Source organism: Pteronotus mesoamericanus, unplaced genomic scaffold, assembly GCF_021234165.1.
Source record: "Pteronotus mesoamericanus isolate MK-2021 breed Mesoamerican mustached bat unplaced genomic scaffold, CSHL_Meso_final contig_90, whole genome shotgun sequence".
Classification (NCBI taxonomy): Eukaryota; Metazoa; Chordata; class Mammalia; order Chiroptera; family Mormoopidae; genus Pteronotus; species Pteronotus mesoamericanus.
Window position 1 is genome coordinate 24788296 of NW_026555277.1, and position 10552 is coordinate 24798847.

The 10552-nt window shown below is 40.1% G+C and overlaps 1 protein-coding gene across 1 annotated transcript; it reads right to left on the reverse strand.

Annotated features, from left to right (window-relative positions):
- Positions 1-7255: 7255 nt before the first annotated feature.
- On the reverse strand, positions 7256-10280 carry MARS2 (methionyl-tRNA synthetase 2, mitochondrial). The gene is made up of 2 exons (XM_054586221.1): positions 8307-10280; positions 7256-7273 (listed from the first exon to the last, which is right to left on the reverse strand). The coding sequence occupies exon 1, from the start codon at positions 10241-10243 to the stop codon at positions 8462-8464; it is 1782 nt and encodes a 593-aa protein (XP_054442196.1). The 5' UTR covers positions 10244-10280; the 3' UTR covers positions 7256-7273; positions 8307-8461.
- Positions 10281-10552: the final 272 nt, after the last annotated feature.

The following is a 10552-nucleotide window of genomic DNA, read 5'->3' on the forward strand; positions in this document are numbered from 1 at the left end:
CACTTTTAGATGGTTTCCATGATTATGGAGAAAGAAAGAAGTGCTATAAACTCTCCTTAGACTAGAAAACTAATTTAATGACATCAGTTACATACAAAAATGTTTTATTTAAAATTTGTTATGAATCAACTACACTCTAGAGGTTTACTTAATGTGAACAACATATTAATAAGAAAAAACCTTCTACTTTTAAGATCGATTATTAACTAACAATTCTTCATACTAGGTAAGGCAATGTCATAATGAACGTTAAAAATATTTCCTTTATATTTAGCAAATAGGACTCCTTCCAAATCCTAAAATGGTGTGAATATGCAATTAACTACACATATTTTCAATAATTCATTTTATTTTAGTACTTACGATTTTCTTCTATAATACCAAAATAGGCTTCTTACTTGTTGTTTAAATGCATTCCAGTAATGAGTTATAAATGAAGCTAAACTCAGGACTAAAAGTTTTGCTTTCTAAAAATGTAGGGAGTTTCCATAAAGTGAATTTTATAGAAATTTAAATATAAAATTAATGCAGTAATTTCAGCTTACCAGGATTGAAGATCCTTTGCTTTAGGAAAATTCATTTATTGCTTTATAAATTCATTTAATTGATGATTTTTGAAGGTAATCAAAAAATGTCATATATTATTTATAATACATACATCAGTGTGATCCTATTAGTGAGTCATAGTCTGCCATGTAAACAATACTGAAAAAATGCCCCCCATGCCTTGCTAAGTATGGGACTGTGTAGCTTGAACTTAAAGAGTTCTGATGAAATTATTTAAAACATAGAATAGATATAGGTGTTCTTGGCCTTCCAAGTTAGCCAGAACTTTAATACTTTCTGATACATTTTTTAAAATAGAATTTAGATGGTAGCTGAGTTTTATATAAACATAGGTTTTATCACACTTCTTCAAGGTGTAGTCCATATCCAACATAATAGCTATGTTTCATAAAACATGTAAAATATGATGGATTATTCTTTATGCAAGTCATAATAAAGTCTAATTTTGGGAAGTTAGAACAGGTTTTGATTGTTATATATGAGATTATATTTTACTAGGAATTATCCAATATGTGGCATTTTAGCTAACGGAGTGGTATTTGCTCGGTAATAACTAGAGTCAAATAGCATTTAATCTGGTTTCTGTACGCTTGTTGGGAAAGATGTCATAAGAATACAGTAATAAATGTTCAATAAATTCATAGAATCTGTTAGTAAATAGATGAGACTTTTAGTAAGTTCATTTGTATTAAAACTGTATGAATTAAATGAAAAACTTTCAGTGTTTGTAATCTCTAATAAAATTCTATGGCCTTGTTACTTTAATAGTTAATTCAAATAAAACTATTGAATATTGATATGTTTTCATGTATAGAGATGTGTGTTTTAAGTATCAATTAGCAAAATGTTATTTCAAAACACTTAGCTTCATGAATATGTTAACACTTAGAGGAGAACTGTTGGAACCAAGAATTTGGAACACAGTTCTGCAAATAAGTAAAATAATCTTAAGGAAAAAGAAAAATAGACACTACCAAGTTATTAAATTTTTTTAAAAATTTACACCAGCACACATAATCAGGTTTTCGATAATAAACGAAGCTATTGAAAGCAAAAGAAAAATATATTTTATGATAAAGGTAAGAATTTTTTCTAAGTTTCTATTTTGGCAGCCATCTGTTTTATAATATAGCTATCAAGAACTAATTCTTCATCTTAAAACACTCATTGATATACTTCAAATAAGGATTCTTTAGACTTTACACCTTTAGGTCTTTGGATCTGATTATACTACTTTCTCCTCCCACAATACAGTGCCTTCAATATGTACTCACTGATTGTGGTTTTGGTGCTAAGGATGGTGCTGAAACTCTGGGCAGCAAGACAAGTTTGAGTCTAGGCTCTCCTGTTTTACGGACTGTGTAACCTTAGGCAAGTTACTTAATCTCTCTGTGCCTCAGTTTTTCAACCATTAAAAAGAAAGAATACTGAATGGAGTTAATGGGAACATAGAACTTTTGGTTCTCTCCATTCCCCTTCACTTATTACTAAGCTAATTTTAAAAAACTGTCAAAATTATGACCAGGAACTTCTCCCTTTTTAATAATCCATAGAGAGGATTTACTGAAGAGGTAAGAGGTTTGCTGACATTTCTTTTCAAAAAGCAAGTTAATATTTTCACAGAGGCATAAAGTTTTAGTCACAAATCCTTGCCAGCTATAAAATATTTATTTTTCACACTTAGCAGTAAATGAGTTAATATCTAATGTAAGTTGTATTTCTACTTTCTCGTTGCGTGGTTTCTCTGAACTCATGAAAGGTGGTTTTTGTTTCCTTTTTGGTTTTTTTTTTTTTACATACATTTGTCACTTTCAATTTTAGCTTTTTAAATTTTGAAGCTATGTTATTAGATCATACAAGTTCATAAGTCTTATAATTTGTTGGTATTTTTATATTGTCTCAACTTATCTTTAATAGTGATTTTCCCTTCAATATAGATTGTCTATTATTAATATACCAGCTTTCTTGTGGTTAATATATGCCTAGTGTTTCTTCATGTTGTATTTTGTTATATTTAAGTATATACTTAACTACATATAGCTAACTTTTTTAATTTAAGCTTAAACACTGGTGTTTTTTTAACAGAGGTTCATCCTATGATATTTTATTATAGTTACTGATATATTTGTATTTATTTCTGCCATCTTATCAGGGATTTTATTTTACCAAATTTTTCATTTTTCTTTGCCCTTTTCTCCTATCTTCCATTGGATTGAGTTTTAACATATCTTTTCATATGGCTTGAAAGAAATACATTCTATTTGTATTATTTAATGATTAACCTAAAATACATAACATTCTTGACTTTATATTTTTAATAGTTTACTGCTTTTTAACCAATAGATGCTTCTAGTGTAGTTCAAAGGAAGCCAGAGTATAGAAACAATCTATTTAATGTGTTCCAAAGTAAAAGATACTACCCTTTTAAAATATTTTAATCAGGAAAAAATGTGTAATTGGTCCTATTTTTTTATTGAATGTGTTAGATTAATAGAACAATGATTCCAAATATAAATCAATCATAAATTAGTTTTTGAAGGTTCACCTTTATGTTAATTCCCACAAACCAGTGATTGTCAACTAATGGAGGTACACACACAAGGCCTAGCCTTAGGAGTAGTATATTATGAGGACATTAATAAAATTTTCACCATACCGAACATTAAGCTGGCATTGTCCACTTCCACAATTATTCCTAGAACTGTCCCTCCATTTTACTCAGTGACTCTTCCAGGCCTTCTGCAGACATTTCATCCCCAAATCCTTAATGACTTGAAGGCAGGTCCCATTATCTCCTTGGAGCTATAATTTTAATCTTGCAGATGGCACACTTTGTTTCCTGAAATGTCCTGACATCTCCTCTTGTTCTTAAAGTGAGGCGGTATCGTGGACTTTAAAATCCATGGTGAGTTCAAATGTGTCATAACCTAAATGGGGGTTAAATTCAGCTCATAGCCAAGGATGGAACTATACTGTAGCCTTGCCTTGCTTCGGTGAAGATTCAAGTACAGCTGAACCTCCCAGGATAGCTATTCATGGAGACACAGTAGAGCATATATTATTTCTAATTGTTAAGGCACTGTAATATCTTCTTGGGGGTCAGTTTTTCCCATTTCCCTTTCCTCATCATAAAAATATAAGCAGAAACTGATTGATATGATATAATCTTAAGCAGGGTATTTTAAATGTGGTCAAAGATTTTCATCAGATGGTTTCCTTAATTCAGAGGATCTATACTGGGTAATCCACAACTACCTAAACACAAAGGAAGAGCCAATTTCACCTCCAAATGGGTTAGTGCTATATTGAGGAAAACATCTTAGGCTTAGGCTTCTTTTGTCCTTTGTCTCAGAAAGAGTAAGACACTCTTAAAAGTTAAAATCCCTACTAGTTAACCCTAATTAACTTGTTACTGGTCTGGCCCTTCAAGCAATATTAACCTCCAAATTTCGTGTTACTATTGGTAAATGTTAACCGATCCTATCCCAAGGTTTCTGTAAAGGGGCAGGGCTAGCTGTGTTATGATGAAATGACCTATTTGGTGCTATCTTAGTTTTGCAAGGGACTCAAAGGCTTTCTTCTAGAAGTGATCCCCCTAACCTGTGCCCTAGCTTCCCCCTAGCTCTCTGAACTAGTAAACATTCACTGCAAAAATAGACACATGGCTGTACGTCCACACCCTTTTAGGTCCACTAGTATTATTCACTCTGGAAAAAGGGCAAGGGCCCGCCAAGGTTTACAGCACCCCAGACCTCACTAACAACAGTTGTTCTATATCTAGTAGAACTGTGGAGACATTGCCTCGGGGAGACAATTATAGATTATCATAAGCAGCTTTATGGATCAAATCGTAGTCAAGAAGCATGGCCTCCCTTGTAATTCAAGGTTATACTAATGTGGGCCAACGCTGCAACTACATTCACTAGGAGTTGGGCAGAGTTCCAGGAAACCATCCCTACCGTAATGCCCAAGGAGGAATCTGTTGAATGCTTGGTACTGTCACATGCTGCCCAAGTTACCTTCTAAGTCCTTGTAGTTGGAACTCCACAATCTGATCAACTACTGGCTTTATTTCAGTTTAGAACTTCCCACATCTAAATAGCTATGTCCCAATCACAGGTACAACTTGCAAAACAAAAAGGACATCAGAGCCCATGTTTCAGCCTAGGCATTCTTGAGTACTTGAGCATCAACTTAATAGTCAATTTATCAGGCTCTTCTCGGCCCCTACAGTCACACAGATCCTTAATAAAAGTGATGCGGCCCCAGGTGGTGTAGCCCAGGTGGTTGGAGCCTCGTCCCGTAAACCAAAAGGTTGGGTGTTAGTGTCCCAGTCAGGGCACATGCCTAAGTTGCAGGTTCAGTCCCAGGTCAGGGTGTGTATGAGAGACAACCAATCAATGTATCTCTCTCTCCCTTTAAAATCAATAAGCATGTCTACAGTTGAAGATTTTTAAAAAGAGAGGGAGAGAAAGGAAAATGATAAAGCCTACTTCCAGAATAACCGAGATTTCTGTGAAATCAGAGATTATATCTATTCCTTGTTCCTACCTATTCTTGACCTCCATATAGCCACAGGTGTTCTGACTTCAGAGATGCCTAATCTATGAGTTCACTCGTGGAATAGCCCTCTAATGTAGAATAGTCCAATTAACATAAGAGGTCTGTCCCAGAAGGTATCCAGCCATGCACTATGAAAAAGAGACATTTGAAGATGATAACAAGATACAAGAAACACTGTAATAGGACAATGACGACTCAGTCCCCTTTAAAGTAGGCACGTTGGGACCTCACACAGTTCTCCCAATTGCTATCCCCTGCCCCATTGTGTTTTCCTGAATGTCATCCATGGTCTGAAATCTCTTCCTTTTCAAAAGTGATTTTAGTTTTGGGAAAAGCCAGAAGTCCCAGGGTACTAAATCTGGGCTGGAGTGGGGGCTGAGTCACCTGGGTGATCCGCTGTTTCACCAAAAAACTCTGCACGACGTGATGCATAAGCGGGTACACTGTCATAATAAATCTGCCAATCACCAGTTGCCCATAGCTACAGCCTTCTGAATCATCTGAATAGTTTCCACAGAGGAATGTTCAAGCTTAATGCAAAATTTGATGCAGACTCGTTGCTCCACTAGCTGTCATTTTGAATGTGACGGCCACACAGTACATATGCTCACTCAACGGTGTCTACCACCCACAATGACTACTATAACGAAACTGTCCATGCATGCACATTCCAGTCCACTCTCCTTGACTGCCAGGTTACATCGATATTGTGCAAACCATTCTCATTATATTAACAACGGCTGGACTTTTTCTGGACAGACCTCGTATACATTGCCCATGACTTCTTGCATGACTTCATAGATAAGACCGTAGTCTACTGAGTTGACAGCTTGTTATTACTATAATGTGACATCCTGCAAACACATGATCAGTGGTCTATCATAACCTCCTGCAACACTGCCTCCAAGAATAACCTAAAATGAAAATTTGAGTCTCAAGGGTAGTATTTGGGAGAAACCTTTCCGGTCAAGGAATCCAAAAATGCCAGATAAGGGATTAATATTTCTGGAGGAGGGAAATTCTTAGATGTCTACAAGTTTATCATCTTCTCTCAAAAGCAATTAGGATACCCTCTCTCGGAAGTGCATGCCCTCCAGTTTTAAGTTTTACTTATTCACCACTTGCCATTCTTAAAGTGCTAGATCAAACTGAATATGTCAAGTACCCAAAGGGTATTTGCTTTACATCCTACAGAAAATCAAACTGGTTCATTTTCCATATCACCACAGAATAGGTCAGATCCAACTTACCACACCTCCTCACTCAAAATATCTTGCCTTCTGTAATAATTATGCCCTCTCCTCTTTGAATCCCCTAATTGCTTGTGCCCTCCAGTACCACAAATATTCTGGTAGCCATTTAAATGTCTGCACAAATGCCAGACTGCACAAAAGGAACTCCATTAACACCCAGCAAGCCAAGGTTCAATGTGTTGACCAGCACTAGGCCATAGGAAAGTTCAGTCAAGTGGAAGACAGTCTCTCCATTCGTGATAGGAACTGTTAAGACTGCTTAAAGAGCACTTCAGAGGCAGAGGTTATCATTGCACTGGTTTTCCAAGTCTGTTTCCCTTCATCCATGTAAACACATCCTGTGTCTTTCACTACTCTGCTCTATCCAACCCTAGGAGATATTATACTCCATTCTAAACCCCAGTAACCTACCCTAATAATCCCAGCAGGTAACTGGAATATATCATACGGAAAGCCGAGGATTCCATTATAAAGTATAAGGAGTGTCTGAAGGAACATTTGTAGAAAGTCTTTCCACCTTTAGAATGCCTTCAAGCATTCTTTTTTTAAGCAGTGTTTCCAAGCAAACTGAAATCTCTCAACAGAAGCAGGAGCTAAATAGTAGCACACAGAATTTGGGAGAACTAGCTGTGTAAGAATTTACTTCATAGTGAGCCATCTCTGCTTGCTACCATGCTTAGAATGGATATTTCAAGGCAAGTTCTCACTTTAAACTTTGGCCTGTGCAATCAATCACCTGAGATATAATGTTGGCTTACTGTGTTGTAATCATTGCATAAACTGATACCTTAACATCTTCTCTGTGGTGTTCCCTTATGGAGCCTCGAAGAGATCCCTAAATCCAGTTTGAGATTCTTGGAGCATTGATCATTTTCTCCCTTCATATTCACCTTCAACAGATGCAACAGTACATATCTGAATAAGGTACTTACAAACTTATAAACTTTAATTTACATTAAAAGAGCAAGAGATAATCGGTAAAACCTCAAAAGTAAATGTATTAACATAGTAACTATTTTATAATTTCTATATTGTATTATAGATCCTGACTGACAAAAAGAAATCATGTTAAGATAAATTATGTACATGAATAACAAAATTAAAGAAAATACCACCGTTTTGAACAATTTAGATTTTTTAATCATACCTCTAAACCTACTGTTACTAAAGTTTAAAATTTTAACACACCAAAACCTTTATAATTTATCATAGGTAATTCAAACAAACTTGTTACATTTACTTATTAGCTTATTTAACATTAGAGTAAATGCCCTTTTGCAGTAGTCTGAAATAAACTAAGGATCCTGGTCTTTTTTTTTTTTTATTGCTTCCTGTAAAACAGCAGTGGTTGCACTTACTCCTCATTTTAAGAAAAGCAATAAAAGTTTTCTTTAAACTCTGCAAAATTAGAAAGCAGAAAACTTATTCTACAGATTCTGAAACCTCAATGTTAAGTAGTATGTGAGTCTAGAGCCATCTACTGGTAGAAGTGTAATGCTACAAAGCACAGCTTGTACCATTAATATTAACTAACAAAGTACAGGGAGTCATGGCTGTTAAGAACTGAAAATACAAACGTGGTCAAAAATCATCTAATCTAGGACACTGATTTTTAAAGATTTAATAAAAGAATCTCTTTTTAACGAGAGACCCAACATATATAAAAGTAGAGCTAAAAGTTGAGGTAAGGGGCTTCCATCCCCATTCTAATTTGCCCAGCAGAGGACAGGCCAATGGAAAACAAGCCATGAGAGGTAGTCTGGGCAAATAACCTAACTGTGGTTTGGAAGGAGGCACGATGAGGAATAGTGTCAGCAAAGTTGTCTCGTATCCACTTTTCCCCTAGAGACATCTTAAGAGACACAGGCATGCAATGGACAGTGGTTAGTGGGCACAGAGAACTGAAGAATCATAGGTACGCACCTGGAGGTTATAAATCTCTTTTCACAGGACACTGCTTATATGCTCATTTGATGCAACACTTTAGAAAACATTAACATAACTTTCCTGAAAATGCAAAATAAGAAAATGACAAATTTGCTTTTTCACCACAAGCCATAAACCATAAGAGTGAGTTTCTAGGTCCTATGGGCTTTCACCAACCAGGCCCTGGACTGGTCCAGGCGTGGAAACAAGAGCCCAGTTTCAGGTCCCAGCCTCCTCCCTTCAAAAGGGCAAGGATGACCGTAGAATCGAGGCAAGAAATAGAGCTCTCCAAGGCCTCTCTCTGTGGCAGAGACCCCCAACCTGGACAGCAGCTTGTCAGCAAGGCTTGGGGTTACAGGCTGGAGCAAAGTTCCAAAGACTCGCAAACATTCCAAGGCCACATGAAGAACAGTACCCAGCCAGGGAGCATCAGCTGGGCTCTCCCAGTTCAACTTCCATGGTGCATGCCTTTGGACAAAGCCATTAGTTTGCCGCACACAGCTAGACACTGCCTCCAGAGCCTTATAGATCTGAAAGTTAGCATAGTGGTCTGCTACCTGCCTCGGCAAAGTGGCCACTGCACTGACCAGAGCATAGTCCTCTGCCCGAGCACGAACTGATGGTCCCGCCAACCCTGGCTCACTAGGAAAGCAGGTAGTGCAGAAGACCGGATAGGTCCCTGAAGGATTTATTTTACTGGCAGTGCATCGGTTCAAGAGACCCCCCAAAGCATCTGCCAGCTCAGAGTCTAGCAACTTAATCACCTTTTCATCATAGTAATCACAGTCCCAGTTGGGGACACCCTGACGAAGGAGAAAGTAGCGGAAGCCATCCACAGTATAGCGGTCAAGGCAAGTTCTGGGATCCACCACGTTGCCCAAGCTCTTAGACATCTTTTGGCCACAGACTGTCCAGTGGGAGTGGACATAAATGCGGTGTGGTGGGCTCATGCCGGCCCCTAAGAGGAGGGCAGGCCAATAGATAGCATGGAATTTGAGAATGTCCTTGCCTATGATATGAGAGGTGGTCGGCCACCATGACTTGAACTCAGCATTTGGGTAGCCAATTACAGTAAGGTAGTTGACCAAGGCATCCAGCCATACATAGATGGTCTGCGAATCGTCCCCGGGCACCGGAATGCCCCAGTGCAAGTGGCTACTCCTGCGAGAGACTGACAGGTCTGGCAGCTCCTCCTCCAGCCACTGAAGGACTGTGTGATGGAATGGCTCGGGGGTGATCACCTGAGGGTTGTCCCGCAGCCACCGCTGGAGTGGCTCCCGGAAATGGGAAAGCCTGAAAATATAGTTTTCTTCCTTGGTCCAAGAGACGGGATGCCCGCTCTCGAGAGATACAGGACACGAATCCCCCGACGGGCCCGGCTGCTGGCTGACCTTGGTCTCAGGCAGGAAGCACTCGTCGTTGGCGCAATACCAACCCTCATAAAGCCCCTTGTAGAGCAGACCCCGAGCCTCCAGCTCTCCCCAGAAGTGCTGCACCGCCCTCCGATGCCGGGCCTCGGTGGTGCGGATGAAGTCGGTGGAGGAGATGCCAGCATCCTGGAAAAGCTGCTGGAACTGGCCCGAGACCCGGTCGCACAGCTCAGCCGGGGCCAGGCCCGCAGCGGTGGCTGCCTGCTGAATCTTCAGGCCGTGCTCGTCTGTACCGGTGGAGAACCGCGTGGCGGCGGCGGTGGGAACTCGGAGGCGACGGTGGCGGCACAGAGCGTCTGCCAGGAGCGCTGAGTACAGGTGTCCAATGTGAGGCGCCGCGTTCACATAGAAAATGGGTGTTGTGAAGTAGGCACGCGCATCGTGGGCATCGTCGCGGGCACCCAGAGGGTCCGAACTGTAGAGGCGCGGGCCAAAGTACTCCAGGAGCGAGAGCCTACTGGCCAGCGTGCGTCCTGGAAGCCGCAAAGCAGAAATCCGCAGCATGTTACCGACCCGGCCCAACCGGCGGAGGGGGCGTTCTGGAAGCACGTGTGAAGCGCGCAGGCGCAGCCAAGCCTCTCCGGCGCTTCCGGCCGGAAAGCCAATGGAGTCCGGGCCCGAGCGCGCGCCCGCCTGCCGCCGCCCGCCCCCGCCCTGCCCCGGCCCGGGCCCCGCCCTCCGCGGGTCTGGGACCTCGGACCTTGGCGGTGGTGATTTGCGGCCTCGCGTAAAAGGGTTATACCTTAGAGGAACTGGGCTTAGGGGAGGTTATGAAAAAGGGTAAATCTTTATCTTTCCGTAACATCCTGTATG

Excerpts from the sequence above, each read along its gene's own strand:
- MARS2 (XM_054586221.1), bottom strand. The coding sequence starts at position 10,243 with ATGCTGCGGATTTCTGCTTTGCGGCTTCCAGGACGCACGCTGGCCAGT.